The sequence below is a fragment of the Bos grunniens genome, chromosome 5, assembly GCF_055505025.1.
Source record: "Bos grunniens cultivar Pamir isolate PY7600 chromosome 5, Bosgru_T2T1.0, whole genome shotgun sequence".
Taxonomy (NCBI): domain Eukaryota; kingdom Metazoa; phylum Chordata; class Mammalia; order Artiodactyla; family Bovidae; genus Bos; species Bos grunniens.
The window spans coordinates 114,305,019-114,327,079 of NC_141169.1; the positions used below are offsets into that span (position 1 = coordinate 114,305,019).

General features: G+C 41.5%; 1 protein-coding gene across 1 annotated transcript; it reads left to right on the plus strand.

Moving 5' to 3' along the window:
• Window positions 1-400: 400 nt before the first annotated feature.
• On the plus strand, window positions 401-19,621 carry WBP2NL (WBP2 N-terminal like). Its single transcript, XM_086404361.1, is given in 6 exon segments — window positions 401-512; window positions 9,240-9,348; window positions 9,925-10,066; window positions 10,223-10,315; window positions 13,166-13,276; window positions 19,170-19,621. Coding segments are annotated over 6 exon segments (969 nt in total). The 5' UTR covers window positions 401-450.
• The last annotated feature ends 2,440 nt before the right edge of the window (window positions 19,622-22,061 follow it).

The window sequence follows — 22,061 nt, forward strand, 5'->3', positions numbered from 1 at the left end:
AGTGAGGAATCATTTCGAACTCTTTCTCCAAAGGGCAACAGTTTTCTGACCTGGGTCAGGAAGGGCGTATGAAAATCCCGCTTTTAATTTTGATTCCTGACAGGACAATTCAAGTCCATACTCGTGGGCAGCTGGGCAGCTAGGCAGGGGCGATAGAGCAGCGGCCAAGACTGCGTCTGGCTATGGCGATCACCGCCTCATCCCTTACTCCTCGGCGCTCTGGGGGCGGAGCCAACCCCCTGGACCCGCCTGCTTTCCCCTCAGGGCTGTCTCAACCTTGACTCTGCCGGGTCCTCTGACCGAGGCCCCTCACGTGACCAGCTGCCTCATTCACTCACTTCGGGTCCTTACGCCATAATCTCTGCCCTCCCCTTCAGAACCGCACCCAACAGCTTGGCGCAGGCCCCGCCCCTTCCCATCTGCGGGGCGGCAGGAGGGGGCCTGGGCAGGATGGCAGTGAACCAGAGCCACACCGAGAGCCGTCGTGGGGCCCTCATCCCCTCTGGCGAAAGGTGCCTGGAAGGAAGCCTGTGGAGCTGTCGGAGGGAGGAGAGGCCAGGAGAATTGGCGGCGCACAAACTCTCAGCCAATCAGAGACTTCCCCGCCTTTTTTGAGCTCACGGCAAGCGTAGCTCTTCCCCGACCGTTAGGGCCGGCGCTGCCTCGCGGGTGTTCTGGATGTGAATGTGGTAGAGGCGGGAATAGGAGTGTGACGGGCACGTGTGCAGAGAGTGAGCCGTGTGCTGCCTCAGAAAAAAGTTGAAGTGCAGTGGCAGGAAAGGGAAGTCACACCGACCCTCGGGGTGGCATGCGGTGCCGTTAGGAGTGTGCTACCTTTGTAGAGTGAGGGCAACAAGGTCCCAGGCTTCTGGGAGGTAGAAAAGGCACGAGTGTGGCTCTTTCTAGAAAGATCCTGAACTGTCCAGGGCCTCTCTTCCCCCTCAGAACTTCAAAAAGCTCTCTCTCTTCTTCGCCCCCAACCAAGGAGATGGCTGGTCTTAACTTTTTTTGTAAAGATGGGGACCAAAAGAAGACACGTCTGGGAAGAGTGATGTTCTCTCACCTCCCATGGCGGCCCTGGGGTTTGCACCCATGGCTTTGTGGTGCTAGCAGTGCCTGCCGCTCACCCGTTTCCTCCAGCCTCTGTCAGGTTCGGCTCAGAGTTGCCCATTTTTACTTCCCTACCCAATACCTCGGCCCCTGCTTCACTCCCCTCCTCCATCCCCTGCCCAGGCTGTTAAGAGTCCTGTTCGAACTCCCCAGCAGTTCTTGAATATGCTCCTCTCTCTGCTCAGATTTGCCCTCATTTTCCTTTGCTCTCACCTAGCTGTGAGACTCTGAAGCCCAATGCAGTGCTCAGGTGAGGCAAAACACACCCAGATTGCTTTGAATGCATCTCTCAGGAAGATCCTTTAAGTACATCAGTACATCATGCTGATGTCCAGATCTGTTTTTTCTGTGCTTCCTTCTCCAGAATATTTTCTTGACAGATTTATACACTCTGTCAAGGCTGTATGTCCTCCCTTGGTCCTAGAGGACCGCTGCTCTTTTGTTCAGTTTTCCCAGTAGTGAGATGATTGCCCGCCCACCTTGCTGACGCCCTGCATGCTGGCCTGGAGAACTGAGACCTGTGTGCCTGTGGCTCTGTGCCTGGAAGCCACTTCTAATCTGGTGTTTGGGTGTCTTCTCAGCTGGGCTACAGGTTTGTCTCTCTGCTTTTCTGTTTGTGCCCTGGAGGCAAGGAATGAAGCGTGGTCTTAAAAAAATTATAACAAATATTGATTTTATGTGAATTATCTTTGTGGAGTCCTTTCTGTGCTCTCCAATGGTTGGCCTTATTAGGGCACTGTTCTAAGGGCTTTACGTTTATAACTGCTCTATCTGCAATGAGGATCAGTACTATTTTCCTCATTTCACAGGTGGAAAAAGTGAAACAAAAAGTAATTTGCTTAAAATCATATGGTCAGGCATGTGGGACAGCTCTGAATTTTGGTAGTGTGTATTCATGTTTCTACGCTGGCTGCCCCTCGAAGAGGAGGAGGACTATGTCTCTTTTTTCTCCTCTGCAAGCAAAGCTCTGTCAGGACTCTACCTTTTGGGATAGAAACTGCTTTAGAGAAATAGCTTGAGAGGAAGAAGATTGGTTATATTTTGACTTCTCCTGACTATTCACAATACTCAGTTAAGAAATTCATCACAGCTTGGCTGTGTTGTGTGGAGATTTTTTCTGATCCCAGCTGAAAAGTCATAAATGTATGAGCCAGACTGTACTGGTAAAATGGACTGCAAGGAGATCCAACCAGTCCATCCTAATGGAGATCAGTTCTGGGCGTTCAGGACTGATGCTAAAGCTGAAACTCTAGTACTTTGGCCAACTCATGCGAAGAGTTGACTCGTTGGAAAAGACTCTGATGCTGGGAGGGATTGGGGACAGAGGATGAGATGGCTGGATGGCATCAACGACTCGATGGATGTGAGTTTGAGTGAACTCCAGGAGTTTGTGATGGACAGGGAGGCCTGGCGTGCTGCAATTCATGGGGTCGCAAAGAGTCCGACACGACTGAATGACTGAACTGTACTGGTAAAAAGGAAGATACTGACTGAGTTTTGTTTTTTAAAAAAATTCATATTCTAAAATGTGCAGGTAATGCCATGTAGAAAAATTGGGAAACATTTAATTACTCCAAATTCTTACATTAAGTGCTTTTTATATTTTGATATGTATTCTTTTGCACGTCCCCCTGTGGAAATACACACACCTTCCCCTATCAGACTGCTTTGTAATTTTCCTCATTTACCGATGTATTGAGAATGCTTTGCAGTATTGACATCTATTAATACATCATTATTTTCGATGTCTGGTACTCCCATATGCAGACATTTTTGCTCAAGCCACTATCTGGGATAAGTCTGGTTTTAATTTGTCATTGCTATAAACATTGCCACAGTGAATTTCTTAAAGATCTATTTTTGTTCACCTATCAAAATGTTTCTTTCAGACATATTCCTGAAAGTGAAATTGTGGGGTGAGAAGACATAAACTTTAAGAAAAATATTTATTTGTTATTTATTTAAATATTTATTTGCATTTATTTGGCTGTGCTGAGTCTTGATTTTGGCACACAAACCTTTGTTGTGGCCTGTGGGATCTTTAGTTCTGGTGTGCAGGATCTAGTTCCTGGACCAGGAATTGAACCCAGGCCTCCTGCATTGGGAGCTCGAAGTCTTAACTGCTGGATCACCAGGGAAGTCCCCAGAGGACATAGACTTAAAAAAATTTTTTATATATTTATAATATAAAAATAAAAATCCTAGTAAAAATATTTTAAAATATTACACATATTTTATATTTAACATATTTATAAATGGAAATATATTTATTGCAAAATCCCCCTACAGTTTCAGTTGCAGTTCAGTCACTCAGGTGTACCCGACTCTTTGCAATCCCATGAACCACAGCACGCCAGGCCTCCCTGTCCATCACCAACTCCCGGAGTTCACCCAGACCCATGTCCATTGAGTCGATGATGCCATCCAACCACCTCATCCTCTGTCATCCCCTTCTCCTCCTGCCCTCAATCTTTCCCAGCATCAGGGTCTTTTCAAATGAGTCAGCTCTTCGCATGAGGTGGCCAAAGTATTGGAGTTTCAGCTTCAGCATCAGTCCTTCCAATGAATATTCAGGACTGATCTCCTTTAGGATGGATTGGTTAGATCTCCTTGCAGTCCAAGGGACTCTCAACAGTCTTCTCCAACACCACAGTTGAAAAGCATCAATTCTTCGGTGCTCAGCTTTCTTTACAGTCCAATTTTCACATCCATACATGACCACTGGAAAAATCCCCCTACAGAATTGTATCAATTTACATTCTTTTTAATACTTTGTGTCCCAATTTCACCTTGCCAACACTAAATGTTAACCTTTGATAGCTCTGCCAGCCTGATAGGAAAGGAAAGGAAAGTGAAGTCGCTCAGTCGTGTCCGACTCTTTTCGACTCCATGGACTGTAGCTTACCAGGCTCCTCCATCCATCGAATTTTCCAAGCAAGAGTACTGGAGTGGGTTTCCATTTCTTTCTCCAGAAGATCTTCCTGACTCAGGGATCGAACCCAGGTCTCCCGCGTTGCAGGCAGACACTTTACCATCTGAGCCACCAGGGAAGCTAGTCTGATAATGGAATCCAAATAATGAAATCTTTTTTAAAAGTTTTATTTCTAATGAAATTATTTTTGTCTTACGGTTATCGACTATATATGTATTTGGTGAATTTTCTTGGTTCATAAATATCCTCCACTTTTTGCCTAATTTGTTCATCATTTTTGTGTGGTAAAAACACATAACAAAATTTAATATCTTAGCCATTAAAAAATAAAAATTGTATATAATGTATATAACAATAATGTAATGTACACAGTGAAATGATTATTGCAGTCAAGTTAGTTAACATTTCATTTCCTCAAATAATTATATTTTTATTTTAGTGTGATGAAAGTACTTCAAATCTACTCTCTTAGCATATTTCCAGTGTTCAATACAGTATTATTAAATATAGTCTTCACACCTGCATATTAGATCTCTAGACTTATTCATCTTCAGTTCAGTTGAGTTCCTCAGTCGTTTCCGACTCTTTGCAGCCCCATGGACTGCAACACACCAGGCTTCCCTGACCATCAGCAACTCCCAGAGCTTGCTCAAACTCATGTCCATCGAGTTGGTGATGCCATCCAACCATCTCATCCTCTGTTGACCCCTTGTCACGCTGCCTTCAATCTTTCCCAGCATCAGGGTCTTTTCCAGTGAGTCAGTTCTTTGCATCAGGTGGCCAAATTATTGGACCTTCAGCTTCAGCATCAGTCCTTCCAATGAATATGCAGGACTGATTTCCTTTAGGATTGACTAGTTTGATCTCCTTGCAGTCCAAGGGACTCTCAACAGTCTTCTCCAACACCACAGTTCAAAAGCATCAATTCTTCTGCATTCAGCTTTCTTTATGGTCCAAGTCTCACATCCATACATGACTACTGGAAAAACCATAGCTTTGAATAGATGGACCTTTGTTGGCAAAGTAATGTCTCTGCTTTTCAATATGCTGTCTAGATTGGTCATAGCTTTTCTCCTCTTTTAATTTCATGGCTGCAGTCACCATCTGCAGTGATTTTGGAGACCAAGAAAATAAAGTCTGTCACTGTTTCCATTGTTTCCCCATCTATTTGCCATGAAGTGATGGGACTGGATACCATGATCTTTGTTTTTTGAATGTTGAGTTTCAAGCCATCTTTTTCACTCTCCTCTTTCACTTTCATCAAGAGGCTGTTCAGTTCCTCTTCACTTTCTGCCATAAGGGTGTTGTCATCTGCATGTCTGAGGTTATTGATATTTTTCCCAGCAGTCTTGATTCCAGCTTGTGCTTCATCTAGCCCGGCATTTTGCATGATGTATTCTGCATATAAGTTAAATAAGTGGAGTGACAATATACAGCCTTGACATACTCCTTTCCCAATTTGGAACCAGTCCGTTATTCCATGTCCGGTTCTAACTATTGCTTCTTGGCCTGCATACAGATTTCTCAAGAGGCAGGTCAGGTGGTCTGGTATTCCCATCTCTTTCAGAATTTTCCACAGTTTGTTGTGATCCACACAATCAAGGTTTTGGCATAGTCAATAAAGCAGAAGTAGATGGTTTTCTGGAACTCTCTTGCTTTTTCCATGATCCAGCAGATGTTGGCAATTTGATTTCTGGTTCCTCTGCCTTTTCTAAACCCAGCTTGAACATCTGGAAGTTCTTGGTTCAGGTACTGTTGAAGCTTCGCTTGGAGAATTTTGAGCATTACTTTGCTAGCGTGTGAGATGAGTGCAATTGTGCGGTAGTTTGAGCATTCTTTGGCATTGCCTTTCTTTGGGATTGGAATGAAAACTGACCTTTTCCAGTCTTGTGGCCACTGCTGAGTTTTCCAAACTTGCTGGCATATTGAGTGCAGCACTTTCACAGCATCATCTTTTAGGATTTGAAATAGCTGACCTGGAATTCCATCACCTCCACTAGCTTGTTCGTAGTGATGCTTCTTAAGGCCCATTGGATTTTGCACTCCAGGATGTCTGGCTCTACATGACTGATCACACCATCGTGGTTATCTGGGTCATTCAGATGTTTTTTGTATAGTTCTCATGCGTATTCTTGCCACCTCCTCTTAATATCTTCTGCTTCTGTTAAGCCCATACCATTTCTGTCCTTTATTGTGCCCATTTTTGCATGAAATGTTCCCTTGGTTTCTTTGATTTTCTTGAAGAAATCTCTAGTCTTTCCCAGTCTATTGGTTTCATCTGTTTCTTTGCATTAATCACTTAGGAAAGTGTTCTTACTTCTCCTTGCTATTGTTTGGAACTCTGCATTCAGATGGGTGTATCTTTCCTTTTCTCCTTTACCTTTCTCTTCTCTTCTTTTCTCAGCTATTTATAAGGCCCCCTCAGACAACCATTTTGCCTTTTTGCATTTCTTCTTCTTGGGGATAGTTTTGGTCACCGCCTCCTATACAATGTTACGAACTTCCATCCATAGTTCTTCAGGCACTCTATCAAGATTTAGTCCCTTGAATCTATTTGTCACTTCCACCATATAATCATAAGGGATTTGATTTAGGTCATACCTGAATGGTCTAGTAGTTTTCCCTACTTTCTTCAATTTACTCATCTTACATAACTTTAAATTTGTATCCTTGCCTAACATTTCCCCACTTCCCTCATCCCCTCAATCCCCAATAACTACTGTTATACTCTTTGCTTCTATGAATTTGATTTTGTTTTAGATTCCACATGTAGGTGAAATCATATAATTGTCTTTGTCTCTGCTATTGCACTTAGCATAATGTCCTCAAGGTTCACCCATGTTGTGGCATGTGACAATATTCCTTCCTTTTTAAGCCTGAATAATATTCCATTGTACGTATATACCACATTTTGTTTCTCCATTCACTGATAGACTTTTAGATTGCTTCCTCCTCTTGGCTATTATGAATATGAGTGCACAAATATCTTTTTGAGATCTTGTTTTCAGTTCTTTTTGATATATACCCAGAAGTGGGATTGCTGGATCATGGAGTAATTCTATTTTTAATTTTTGAGGCAACTCCATACTGTTCCATAGTGCCTGAACCACTTTGCAGTCCCACCAAGAGTGCACAGAATCTTCAACCTGTCAATATTCTAGGCCACAAACACCTAGGATATCTTTTTCAATAGTAGTCATCCTAACAGGTGTGAGGTGAATCTCATTTGTGGTTTTGATTTGCATTTCTATGATGATTAATAATGTTGAGCATCTTCTCATATTTTTTGCTATTTATATATTATTTTGGAGAAATGTCTATTTAAATCCTCTGTCCATTAAAAAAAAAATTTTTTTTTAAACTTTTTATTTTGTATTGAGGTATAAGTGATTAACAATGTGATAGTTTCAGGTGAACAGCAAAAAGACTCAGTCATGCGTATACATGTATCCATTCTCCCCCAAACTCCCCTCCCATCCAGGCTACCACCTAACACTGAGCAGAGTTCCATGTACTATACAGTAGGTCCTTGTTGGTTATCCCTTTGTCCATTTTTAAATTACATTTGTTGTTGTTGAGTTGTAGGAGTTCTTTATATATCCTAGATGGGCTGTGTGTGTGTGTGTGTGTGTGTGTGTGTGAGCCAGTCTTTGTCACTCAGTCAAGCAGTGTAAAACTGTCTTAATTTTTACTTCCTGGTTGGGCAGAGCCTCATTGTCAACCAGAGGTAACAGTTCTAGAGCCTTCTCAGGTTTCTTCTGAGCATGAACCCAGCCCTGATATGGGAAAGCACCCAGTCTGTGATGCTTTCTAGATTCCCATGAACATGTCAGAGGTTTTCAAAGCCTTTATTCCTCAAAGCATCTCATTCTCCAGTCTTTTCTTCCTGTTTTTTAAGTTTTTTATTGTTTGCCCCCCAAAATCATCTTTTGCCCCACTTAACTGCTCTCACACATTTTGAAATGTTGTTTAACAAATGTGCCCTGGGTAGCTGCCTTAATCCTGAGAGAATTCTGAGCTAGTCCTCCAGGGAACTCCTGGACAGGTCAAAACAGAAAACCATAGTAAGGTCTGTTCTCTTCCCCTCACCCCAGTACTTTGTACTTATACTGAGAATGTGGGTTGTTGTTTTCAGAGCTGTGCCAAGCTAGGGAGTGGAGGAGTACTGGGGTAAGTTAAAGTGCACAAAGCTCTTATTGATGCTCTTATTTTTTTTCTTGATTAAACATTCCCCTAGTTGCTATAAGCTTTTGATTAGATTCTAGAGTTCTAGACTGGCTTTTAGAGTTCCCTATTCCACTATTGTTGCTGACATCCATTTTTTCATAGTCTCTTAAGAAGCGCTTTTTAGCCATATACTATCACCCTAATTCCAGTTCTTATTACCTCATATCAGGACTATGTTAGTTCTTAAATGGATCCCTCTGACATATCACCATTTCCTTGATCATGTGACCTACCTACTGAGACAGCGGCAGGTCACAGTTCTGCCTTGCCTGTTGAATGATGTGAATCAGCTCAAATTTCAACTTTTCTATAAAATCATTCCTAATTACTTCTACCAAGAGCTGATCTCTACCTGCCATGATATTTTGTTCCACTTATGTGATGCATATCATGTTTTTCTTGCATTATTACTTATATTCATGTTTTCATTCATTCATTCTTTCAATAAATATTAATAGCATATGTATATGTATGTATGTATGTGTGTGTGTATATATATATATATATAAAACTAAGAAAGGGAAAAAAGACCCAGGAGGATTCTGTAAGCGTAGGATGGGTCCAGGTTTTTTGGGTTAGGAGTGAAGGGAGAACATGGCAGACATGTCAGAGGATCCTGTAGCATACTTCATATGTCTCACCTTCTTTACCAGAGTCCAAGAAACAGTTTCATTAACACCGTGCTTTATATAACATGCACAAGAAGTATAAGAATTAGTGGACTTTAAGAATAGAATTAGGTTTGCTAAGAAAGAAAAAAAAAAAGAACCCAGTGATAAAGAGGAAGACGAGTAAGTGTGAGTTGTCAGAGAATAAGATCATTTCAATTCCTTTCTATTTTAATAAAATAGCAGCAGCACCAGTAGCAGCCAATAACCTCCCTCCAGGCTAGAAACTGCCCCGAGAGCTTTGTCTGTGTCTTTTTGCATGACTCCTGAGCTGTGTGCTGTCCGCCCTTTCTTGTCTGCAGTGTCTTGAAGCAGTGTGAGGATGTGGACCTCTGCTTCCTGCAGAAACCAGTGGAATCCTATCTCTTTAATGGCACAAAGAAAGGAACGTTGTTTCTCACTTCATACCGGGTAATTTCTCTCTCTTTAATCTAATTTATTTCTCGTTTTTTTTTCACTGTGCTGGGTCTTCACTGCTATGCCCGGGCTTTTTCTAGTTGTGGTGAGTGGGGGTTACTCTGTAGGTGCAGTGCTCGGGCTTCTCATTGCAGTGGCTTCTCTTGTTCAGGAGCGCAGGCTCTAGGGCATTCAGGCTCAGGAGTTGTGGCACACAGGCTTAGTTGCCCTGTGGCATGTGGAATCTTCTTGGACTAGGAATCGAACCCATGTCCCCTGCGTTGGCAGGCAGATTCCTAACCATTGAACCACCAGGAAAGTCCCATACCAGGTAATTTCTGCTTCTCCTTTGATCTAATTAACTTGACATTTATTTCCCTTAAAAGGGAGAGAGGTTAAACCTTGACTTTCAAAATGTTTTGAACCATTTCCACTTGGAGATTTTCCTTGTTGAAGAGTGATGGAAGAAAATCGGTGATGTTTCTCAATTAGGCCAGGATGCCAAAGCAGCCTTGACTTTAGAATTGTTCTTCTATGTCTCAACCCATGGACGAATTGCGTTCCTTTCCCAAAGTTTCTTTCCTTTCTTAGGTGGTCTTCGTGACTTCACACTTAGTCAATGACCCCATGCTTTCTTTTATGATGCCGTTTGGCCTGATGAGTGACTGCACCATTGAACAACCAATTTTTGCCCCCAACTACATTAAAGGAACCATTCAGGCAGCTCCAGGTGGTAAGTGTCCCCCTCAGAAATGTATGTTTTCTCAAAAGCTTACAGAAAGTTTAAGATTCAGACTTCAGTGGGTGGTGCCTCTCTCCATGTTTTTGGCAGTGCTTCTGTTACCAGCGTGCCAGCCTCTTAGTGAGCGTCTGCCATTTCTCCCTCCAGGTGGCTGGGAAGGACAAGCTGTTTTTAAGTTATCCTTCAGGAAAGGAGGTGCCATCGAATTTGCCCAACTGATGGTAAAAGCTGCCTCTGCTGGTGAGTGATGCTGATAAAGATATCAGGCGCTTTGGGGTTTGGGGACCTGTTTAATTGGAATAGGACGGTTAACTAGAGAAGACTTCTGGCCTCTGTGGTCAGGACGTTGATATTTGCCCATATTGTTGTTGTTTAGTCGCTAAGCTGTGTCTGACTTTTTTCAGCCTCATGTACGGTGTAGCCTGCCAGGCTCCTCTATCCATGGGATTTCCCAGGCAAGAATACTAAAGCAGGTTGCCATTTCCTTCTCCAGATTTCACATGTATTCAGTGGGTATTTCCTGAGCCTACTGACTATGTACCAAGTACCCTACTACATGCTAGGAACATAAGATTTAGTCCTTCCTTAAACTGAAGGAGTTCACAATCTAGTGGCAGACACCCGAATGATTTTACCTGATAGTCTCTTGTCCATTTAAGTGGCTGTATCATTGAGTACTCTTGTTTTTGGTAGAGTTACCATGGCTCTTATTCCTCTGGTGTACCTTCTTGTCTTCTCTCTGGCTATAGCTTTGCTCTTCTTGGGTTTAATTCTCATTTTTCATGGGACTAAAGCATGGGAAGAGATAATGTCAGGTCCTGCAGCACTGATCTAACAGGTGTACCAGAGAACTCTTTCAAACTTAGAATACAAGTAATCTTTTAATTCAATGTAGCTTCACTTTATATCCCTCACTCTCTCAGTTTTTGTATTCCAGTCCAACTGGACTTCTTTGCACCTTGCTCTCCCATCTCTGAGCCTTCAGGCTATTTGCTCTGTCTGGAATGCTCTTCCTCTTTCTCCCTTGCTTTCCACCACCAACTCCAATCTAGTTAAGATGCACATGGTCTAGTGGAAATAGACATATGCAAGAATAATACATTATCCTATCTTATGGTGGGGCTTCCCTAGTGGCTCAGAGGTAAAGAATCCGCTTGCAATGCAGGAAATACAGAAGTGGATTTTATCCCAGGGCTGGGAAGATCCCCTGGAGAAGGAAATGGCAACCCACTCCAGTATCTTGCCTTGGAAATCCCATGGACTGATGAACTTGGAGGGCTACAGTCCATGGGGTCACAAAGAGTAGGACAGAACTGAGCACATCCCACCCAGTTAAGATAATGCTAGCTATTGGAACAGATAAACCCCAAATTATAAGTGACTTAAGATAATGGTGGAGAAGGAAATGACAACCCATTCCAGTATTCTTGCCTGGGAAATCCTATGGACAGAGGAGCCTGGCTGGCTACAGTCCACGGGGTGGCAAAAAATCAGACATAACTAAGCGACTAAACAAACAACAACAAGGTAATGGATGTTACTGCTTATATAAAGGCCAATTGAGAACTTCTCTGACAGTTCAGTGGTTAAAATTTCCCCTTTCATCGCAGACAGTGTGAGTTCTATCCCTAGTCCGGAGCTCAGACCCCACATGCCTCAGGGCCAAAAAAGCAAAGCATAAAACAGAAGCAGTATTACAACAAATTCAATAAAGACTTTAAAAATGGCTCACATCAAAATAAATCTTAAAAGAGGCCAATCAGCAAGGGTTAAAGGCACCTCTGTTTCACACAGCCCTTCAGGGACCCAGGGTAGTAGAGTCTCATCATTAACACATAGCTTCCACAGCCTCTTTGGGTGGTCAGCAGAGTGAGGAAGAGAGTAAAGATCTCACTTTGGATGTTTTCATGGGCCAGGCGTGGAAGCTGTGTACATTGTTTCTGGTCATATGCCATAGGGCAGAAATTAGTGTGGCAGGTTGACAATGGCTCTGAAAATATAATCCTCAGAATCTTTGAATGTTACTTTGTAAAAAAAAAAAAAAAAGTCTTTTCAGATATAATTAAGAATCTTGAGATGAGAGAAGTACTCTAGATTACTCAAATACCATCAAATACTAAATACCGTTAAAGAAGTGTCCTTATAAAAGAGATGCAGAGGAGACCAACAGAAGCTTTCTTTGGTAATGTCGTTGTTGTTGTTCAGTCGGTAAGTCATGTCCAACTCTTTGTGACCCCATGGACTGCAGCATGCCAAGCTTCCCTGTCCTTCACTATCTCCCAGAGTTTGTTCAAACTCATGTCCACTGAGTCAGTGATGCCATCCAAGCATGTCATCCTCTGTCATCCCCTTCTCCTCCTGCCCTCAACATTTCCCAGCATCAGGGTCTTTTCCAATGAGTCGTCTCTTCACATCAGGTGGCCAAAGTATTGGAGTGTCAGCTTCAGTATCCGTCCTTCCAATGCATATTCAGGGTTGATTTCCTTTAGGATTGACGGGTTTGATCTCCTTGCTGTCCAAAGGACTCTCAGGAGTCTTCTCCAGCACCACAGTTCAAAAGCATCAATTCTTCAAGGGTGCTCAGCCTTCTTCATGGCCCAACTCTCACATCCATACATGACGACTGGAAAAACCATAGCTTTGACTATATGGACCTTTGTTGGCAAAGTGACGTCTCTGCTTTTTAATATGCTAGCTAGGTTGGCCATAAGCTTTCTTCCAAGGAGCAAATGTCTTAATTTCATGGCTGCAGTCACCACCTGCAGGGTACTTCCATTATGTTGGCCTTTAATGGAGTTATCTTGACAACTTGATAGAATCCTCACTTGAAATTTTTTCTGAATCCCTATTATGGTGGGTATTATGCTAGGCCTTCAATAAGCACAGGAAAATATACACAATCACTGTCTTCAGGACGTATACAGTTGAGGACAAGGACAGAATATATTTTAAATCTTGTATTTTGGGAGCATTGCCAGACACTCGTGTAACATGTTGGTTAAAACTCTGTTAATTATTTGGTTGATAGTTGCTGTATATCTGTCTTAAAAGAATTAAAGAGCCCTTATTTTGCCAAATTTGTCTTCTCAGCTGCCAGAGGAATTCCACTTGGAAGTGTAAATTACTGGTTCGACACTTCAGGACTGTACATAATTACTGTCCCAGGGGCTGCAGTGTGCTCCTCACAGACACCTTGTCCAGGTAAGGTGTGGCAGGGAGGTTCTTCCTGGGAGGTGGAAAGGTGTGCCCAGGGCTCACAGATCTAATTGCGGATAGCTTGCCTCCAACTCTGCTGCAGGAGAAGCAGCAGAGTTTTGGGGATTGGAAAATAGTTGAGTCCATGATTTCATTTCCAGATTCAAACCCGGTGGCAAGTCAGTAAGTGACCGGCTTTCCATTTCAGACTTTGTTGTTGTTCAGTCACTCAGTCGTGTCCTACTCTTTGCAACCCCATGGACTGCAGCACGCCAGGCTTCCCTGTCCGTCACCATCTCCCAGAGCTTGCTCAAGCTCATGTCCATCAAGTCAGTGATGCAATGCAACCATCTCGTCCTCTGTTGTCCTCTTCTCCTTCTGCCTTCAATTTTCCCAGCATCAGAGTATTTTCTAATGAGTTGGCTCTTCACATCAGGTGGCCAAAGTATTAGAGTTTCAGCTTCAGCAGCAGTCCTTCCAATGAATATTCAAGATTGATTTTCTTTAGTATTGACTGGTTTCCTTGCAGTCCTAGGGACTCTCAAGAGTCTTCTCCAACACCACAGTTCAAAAGCATCAATTTCAGGCTTACTTTGATGTACAAATATGGAGAATATTGGGCAACTGTCATCAGTAGGAAGTCACTTCTGCTTACAACCTGAGCAGAAATGTGTGCTCTTGCGTACCTCCCCCTTCTTCTCTCATACAAGCACAGCCGACATGCTTGTGCCACACCCTTCATCCTCACTGAAGACTCCAATCCTGGGCTTTGTGACCTGTACCCTCTCCTGTAGCAGTTGTGTCTGTCCACAGATGCTGAGCCATGCTCCCCAGAGATGTAGATCAGTACTCTCAAATGTGCTTCACAGTCTGTGGGTGGACCGTGAAAGGTCTCCTAACAGGCTGTCAACAGACCGCCAGATACAGGCCATTTCTTGGGTTTTCCTTAAAGCATGACATGCATGTCCATCAGCATTTAGTTTGTATACAGCTGATGGGTAGTTATTTCTGGCCTTTACAGTTACCTTAATCTTTAAGTGTTAATCAACTGACATTCAAAATTTTGAAGTATTGCTAAGGTTTTATAAAAATGTTTTTAAATTGAAATTTGTATAACATACAATTAATCATTTTAAAACGTGCAATTCAATGGTATTTAGTGTATCACAATGCTGTGCAGCCATCAGCTCTCTCCAGTTTCAAAACTCTTCCAAGACTTCGCTGGCAGTCCAGTGGTTGATCTGCCCTTTCACTTAGGGGGTGCAGGTTTGATCCGTGGTCGAAGAACTAAGATCCTGCATGCTGTGCTGCACAGTCAAAAAGCAAACAAACAAACAAAATGGAAAACTTTTCCATTACTCCATAAGAATACCCATACCCACGAAGTGGTCATCCCTCGTTGTCCCCTCTCCTTTGCCTCTTGGTTTCCTCTAATCTGCTTTTTGTCTTTTTGGATTTGCCTGTTCCGTATATATCACATAAAAGAAGCCAAGCAACATGTGGCTTTGTGTTCGGCTTATCTCACTTAACATGATGTTTTCAAGGCTCGTCCAAGATGTAGTATGTATCAATATTTCACTTTTTGTGTCTGACTAATGCTCCACTGTATATATTATAGTTTGTTCATTCATTCGTGCATTGATGCACATTTGGCTTGTTTCTACCTTATGATTATTATGAACAATAGCTGTTATAATCATTTGTATATAGGTTTCTCTGTAGACATAAGTTTTCATTTCTCTTGAGTACATACTTAGGTTTGGAAGCATTGGGTGATATGGTAAGTCAATGTTTAACTTTTTTGAGAAACCACCAAACTCTTTTTCCACAGCAACTGCACTGTTTTTTTACTCTCACCAGCAATGTACAAGTTCCTGTTTCTCCATATCATTGTCAATGCTTGTTATTTTCCTTTCTTTTTGCTAGTTGTTTATATTAAAGTCATCCTAGTGAGGTGAGGTGATATCTCATTATAATTTTAATTTGCATTTTCTTAATGACCAGTGGTATTGAGTATCTTTTCATGCGCTTGTTGACCATTTGTGTATCTTCTTTGGAGGTGTATCTATTCAAGTCCTTTGCCCATTTTAAAATATTGTTTATTCATTCATTTTTGGCCACGCTGTGTGTTTGTTGCTGCTCTTGGGCAGCAAGCAGGGGCTACTTTTTTTGCATTGTGCTTCCTTGCAGGCTTCTCATCGCAGTGGCTTCTCTTGTTGCAGAGCACGGGCCCTAGAGAGTCTGGGCTTCAGTAGTTGTGGTGCAGAGGCCTAGTTGCTCTGCAGCATGTGGGACCTTCCAGGACCAGAGATTGAACCCATGTCATCTGCATTGGCAGGTGGATTCTTAACCGCTAGACCACCAGGGAAGCCCAAGTGTGGTGTTTAATTTCCAGAAATTTGTGAATTTTCCAGTTTTACTTCTGTTGTTGATTTATAAATTAATCCCTTTGTGATGAGAGAAGCTACTTTGTATGACATCTATCTTTTAAAATCTATCCAGACTTAATTTGTTACCTAATATATGGTCTATTCTGAAAAATATCACGTGTGTCCTTGAGAGTGGTCCCAGGTGGCACTAGTGGTAAAGAATCACCTGCCAATGCAGGAGACATAAGAGATGTAGGTTCGATCCTTGGGTCGGGAAGATCCCCTGGAGAAGGGAAAATTCTACCGGCAGAGGAGCCTGGTGGGCTACAGTCCGTGGGGTCACAAAGAGTTGGACACGGCTGATCAACTGAGCATTTGAGAGTAATGTGTATTCTGTTGTTGGGTAGAGTGTCCTATGTTTGCTAGATCCAGTGGGCTTTTTCAGATCCTCTGCTTTCTTATCTATCTTCTCTCTGGTTGTTCTATCCATCAGTGTGAGTGAGGGATATTCAAGTCTTCAACTATTACTGTAAAATTGCTTCTTCCGTTTTTGCTTCATATATGTGATGGTCTGTTATCAGCTGTGCAAATGTTTATAATTGTTATATTCTTTTGCTGTACTGGACATTTTATTAATGTGTAATTTTCTTCTTTATCTCTTAATGATGTAAAGTCTATTTTGTTGTAAAGTCTATTTTGTCTGATATTAGCATAGTTACTTTTGCTCTCTTTTGGTTACTATTTACATGGAATATCTTTTTTCATCCTTTACTTTTATTTATGTCTTTGTATCTAGAACAAGTCTCTTAAACACATAGCATGTAGTTGAATCATGAATTTTCATTCATTCTGCCAAGCTCTGTCTTTTGATTGGGGAATTTAATCCATTTGCATTTAAAGTAATTACTGATGATGGGAGCCTTACTTCTACTGTTTTACTATTTGGTTTTTATATGCCTTATAGCTTTTTTGTCCCTCATTTTCTGCATCACTGTCTTCTTTTGTGTTTAGCTGATTTTTTGATAGTGAAAAGTGTGAATTCCTTTCTCATTTCCTTTTGTTTATATTTTATAGCTTTTTTTTTTTGCGTTTGACTACTATGGGGTTTACATTTAACTTTAATCCTAAAGTTATAACACTGATTTGAATTTTACAATCTTAACTTCAATAACATACACATATTTTGTACCTTTACAAGCCCTCCATCTCACTCCTTTTAGTTGATATCACAAAATTTTATCTCTATACACTATGTTCCCAAACACACAATTTATTATTTCCTTTAAATGCATTAGTCTCTTATGTAGAAAACAAAAATGAAATTACAAACCTTTGTTATAATAATATTGACTTTTATAATTGCTCAATGATTTACCTTTATTGAGATATTTATTTTTTCATATGGCTTCACATTATTATCTAGTGTCCTTTCATTTGACTCCCTTAAGCATTTCTTGCAGGACAAGTCTAGTTGTAATTAACTCCCTCAGGTTTTGTTTATCTGGAAACATCTTACTTTCTCTATCTGAAAGGAGTTTGGCCAGATATAGGATTCTTGTTGGATAGTTTATTTCTGGCCTCCAACATTCCTGAAGAGAAATCTGCTAATCTTCTTTTTTTTTTTTTTACAACAATGCAAATTTATTTTCTCACAATTTCTAGAGGATAAAAGTCCAAGATCAAGTTGTTGGTACAGTTAGTTTCTTCTGAGGCTCTGCTAATCTTCTTATTGAGGATCTCTTGTATGTGATTATTCACTTTTCTCTTGCTGCTGTCCCTTGGACTACAAGGAGATCCAACCAGTCCACCCTACAGGAGATCAGTCCTGGGTGTTCATTGGAAGGACTGATGCTGAAGCTGAAACTCCAATACTTTGGCCACCTGATGGGAAGAACTGAGTCACTGGAAAAGACCCTGATGCTGGGAAAGATTGAGGGCAGGAGGAGAAGGGGACGACAGAGGATGAGATGGTTGGATGGCATCACCAACTCAATGGACATGAGTTTGGGTGAACTCCTGGAGTTGGTGATGGACGGGGAGGCTTGGCATGCTGGGTTCATGGGGTTGCAGAGAGTTGGACACAAATGAGCAACTGAACTGAACTGAACTTGCTGCTGTCAAGAGTCTCTATTTTGTAAGTTTGACTATAATGTGTTGGTGTTGAGTTTATTGAGCTTCTTGGATGTTTATATTCATGTGTTTCATCAGGTTTGAGAAGTTTTCAGTCATTATTTCTTCACATACTTTCTCTACATCTTTCTCTCTTTCTTCTTTTTCTGAAACTTCTACAATGTATATGTTGGTCTCCTTGGTAGTGTCCCACTGGTCCCTTGGGCTCTGTTCACTTTCCTTCAATCTTTTTCTTTCTATTCCTCTCTTATCTACAGCTTTTATTGTTCTGTATTCAGGTTTACTGGTTCTTTCTTTTGCCTATTCAAATATGAATTTGAATCCCTCTAGTGAATTTTTCATTTCAGTTATTGCGGTTTTCAGCTCCAGAACTTTGTTTGTTTTTATTTCCTGTTATGTTTTCTATCTCTCTACTGCTGTTTCTATTTTGTTCGTATATCACTTTTCTTGACTTTATATACATTTTTCCTTTTGTTCTTTGAGCATCTTAATGATGATTCTTTTAATTTTTTTCTAGATAGCATAAATATTAATTATGGATTATAGAAAAATAACTTGACAGTTATCCATTCATGTTGACATAGTTAAATCATTTTGGGAATGTAGCCAAGGAAATAAATAAAACCCATGTTTATTATAAAATTAATTGGAAAGTCGGAAGCAACATAACTCTCTGACAATCAGGTAGCACTTATCATAAATAGCATTTATCCATATGATAAAATATTGTCCAGATTTTAATCTGTGAAATACATTAATGATATAAAGAACTTTCTTGGCAGTCCAGTGGTTAGGACTTGGCATTTTCATTGCTGAGGGCCAGGTTCAATCCCTGGTTGGGAAACTAAGATTCCACAAACCATGCAGAGCAGCCAGGAGAAAAAGAAAAAATAATATAAAGAACATTCTCACAATATCAAGTAAAAAGAGCCAGATGTTTAAAAATTGTATGATTGTCATAATCATGACTGTATAAAAAATATTAACAGAGATCCTACCTATAAATATACCAAAATAATAAGTTTTTGTCTTTGATGATGGAATTATAGATGACTTTTAAAAATTTATCTCTTCTCTATTTCCCAAATACATATTCCTCATTGAGCATTTTTTTTATGATCAAAACAAACTTTACTGAGTTAAGTATGTATCTGTGTACAACTGTTAGTATGTAGAGATTTAACTATAGGTTATTTTCATGTTAATTTGAATTCCTCCACAACAGGAAATGTTAAAGCATCCAACTGGTGATGGCTGAAGGATAAGGCTTTTGCATTGTTCTGTCTGAATTCTCTTCCTGTGTCAGTCTGCTTCAGTACTTTTTTTATCTTCCATCTCCTTCTTACTCATTCCTTGTCTGCTCTAAAAAATGAGTAACTGATTTTTTTTTTCCTTCTCAGCATATCCAATTGTGATCTATGGACCCCCACCACCAGGATATACAGCCCAACCAGGGGAATATGGAACTCCACCAGAAGGATATGGAGCCCAACCAGGGGGATATGGAGCCCCACCTATGGGATATGGAGTCCCGCCTGTGGGATATGGAGCCCCACCTGGGGGATATGGAGTCCCACCTGGGGGATATGGAGTCCCACCTGGGGGATATGGAGCCCCACCTGGGGGATATGGAGTCCCACCTGGGGGATATGGTGCCCCACCTGGGGGATATGGAGCCCCACCTGCAGGATATGGAGCCCCACCAGCTGGAAATGAAGCCCTACCCCCTGCATATGAAGCTCCATCTGCTGGAAATACAGCTGCCTCTCACAGATCTGTGACAGCTCAGCAGGAGACTTCTCTTCCCACTACCTCATCTTCTTAGGTCCATTTACCACCTTCTCAGAGTTAAACCTTGAAGACTCACCAAGCAAAGGGCACCCTAAAACTGAAGTCACAGTAAGAAGGAAGACTCAGGTAGGTGGCTGAAGCCCCATCCCAGGTAGTTGTTATACCCCTTGGAAGGGCAACCTTAGAGGGAAGATGATGCTTTACTTCCATGCCTAGATTTTAGAGGCCAAGTCAGTTCTTGATAGGGCTTCCCTGGTGGCTCAGTTGGTAAAGAATCTGCCTGCAATGCAAGAGATGCAGGTTTGATCCCTGGGTCAGGAAGATCCCCTGGGAGAAGGAAATGGCAACCCACTCCAGTATTCTTGTCTGGGAAATCCCATGGACAGAGGAGCCCAGCAGGCTACAGTCCATGGGGTTGCAAAGAGTCAGACACAACTTAGTGACTAATCCACTACCACCACCACCACCAATTCTTGATTAGATGGGCTAAAGGAGAAGTACGTTCATACAGCTAATTCTCCAACAATTTGGTTGACATTGGCTGCATTTTTTTAAATTACATTTTTTTAAACACGCCTTGAGTCAGTTTGGAAAAACTGTTCTGCATTTTCCCCTCTCCAATTCAAGAAACATCTATTATGCTAAGTTTGCTAGGAACTAAGATATATGTTAAAAATATCAAGTTGAGGGATTTTCCTAGAAATCCAGTAGTTAAGACTTCATGCTTCCAATGCAAAGGGCATGGGTTTGATCCCTGGTTGGGAAACTAAGATCCCACATGCCATGTGGCATGGCCAAAATTTTTTTAAAAATCAAGTTGAACACTTATTTTTCATAGCATTATTATATTAGTGAAAGGATATAACAACTTAAATTTTCAGTAGTAAGAGAAAATTTCACAAATTATACAATGAAATGTACAGCCATTGAAAATGATATCTAAAGGTAGGGGAGGCCTTCTTTAAGAAGATCAAAAACAATGAAGCAATAGAGGAAAACAGTGATAAATTTGACTATATCAAAATTTAAAACTTCTGTATGACCAGTTAGAAGATAGGCAATAGACTGCTGCTGCTGCTGCTGCTGCTAAGTCGCTTCAGTCGTGTCCGACTCTGTTCGATCCCATAGACCGAAGCCCACCAGGCTCCCCCGTCCCTGGGATTCTCCAGGCAAGAACACTGGAGTGGGTTGCCATTTCCTTCTCCAATGCATGAAAGTGAAAAGTGAAAGTGAAGTCACTCAATCGTGTTCGACTCTTAGCGACCCCATGGGCTGAAGCCCACCAGGCTCCTCCATCCATGGGATTTTCCAGGCAAGAGTACTGGAGTGGGGTGCCATTGCCTTCTCTGACTAGACTAGGAGGAACTAACTGCCAACATATATATTAAACAAAAAAATTGTAGTCAAAATATAAGAAGAACTTTACAAATCAAAAGAAAATATGGACAAAAGAAGTGAATTCTCAATTAACTGAGGCAATAGCCTCAAGAAACATTTGAGGACTTCCTTGGTGGCACAGTGGATAGGAGTCCACCTTCGAACGCAGGGGACATGGGTTCAGTCCCTGGTTTGGGAAGATTGCACACGCCAAGGAGCATGAAAAGATGTTGAACTTGACTTGTGTTAGATAAATGAAACCTGAAATGAAAAACAATTTTTATCTCTAAAGATTCAGAAGCATTAAAAAGATTGAGACAGTCGATGAGGTGACTTCCACCTTGGGCCTTTTTCCATGCTCCTTGTTACAAACTGCTTGTGAGTGGCATCCATCTAAGTGAGAAACTGGTGTAGGCTGCCATGGAAATCACTGCACAAAGGTAGCCCCAGCTGGCAAGGGATGGTCTGGGTTTCTGGACTCTGTATTTTTCTAGTAAAGGAACTCAGCTCTTACAGATCTAAAACCACGGCCTATGGACCAATAATATTCAGGTATGTGGCCATAGAGTTCTTTCAGCATGAGTTGGAATTTCTCAACCCTGTTCAAAGTTGTACTGCAATGAGAACTATAGTAACTTGTCTCACTGGGCCATTCCATTTCTTTTTAAGATATTTATTTATTTCGCTGTACTGAGTCTTAGTTTTGGCATGTGGAATATAATTCCCTGACCGGGGCTTGAACCTGGGGCCTCTGCGTTGAGAGTGTGGAGTCTCAGCCACTGGAGCACCAGGGAAGCTTCCCCAAGTACCTTTTAAAAGTTAAAATATTTCTATCTTGATTTAGCAGCTTCACTCAATATCCATCCCTAAGAAAGGGAAAGATATACCCATTTGAATGCAGAGTTCCAAAGAATAGCAAGGAGAGATAAGAAAGCCTTCCTCAGTGATCAATGCAAAGAAATAGAGGAAAACAATGGAATGGGAAAGACTAGAGATCTCTTCAATAAAATTAGAGATACCAAGGGAATTCTGAAAGAGGTGGGAATACCAGACCATCTGACCTGCCTCCTGAGAAATCTGTATGCAGGTCAAGAAGCAACAGTTAGAATAGGACATAGATCAAC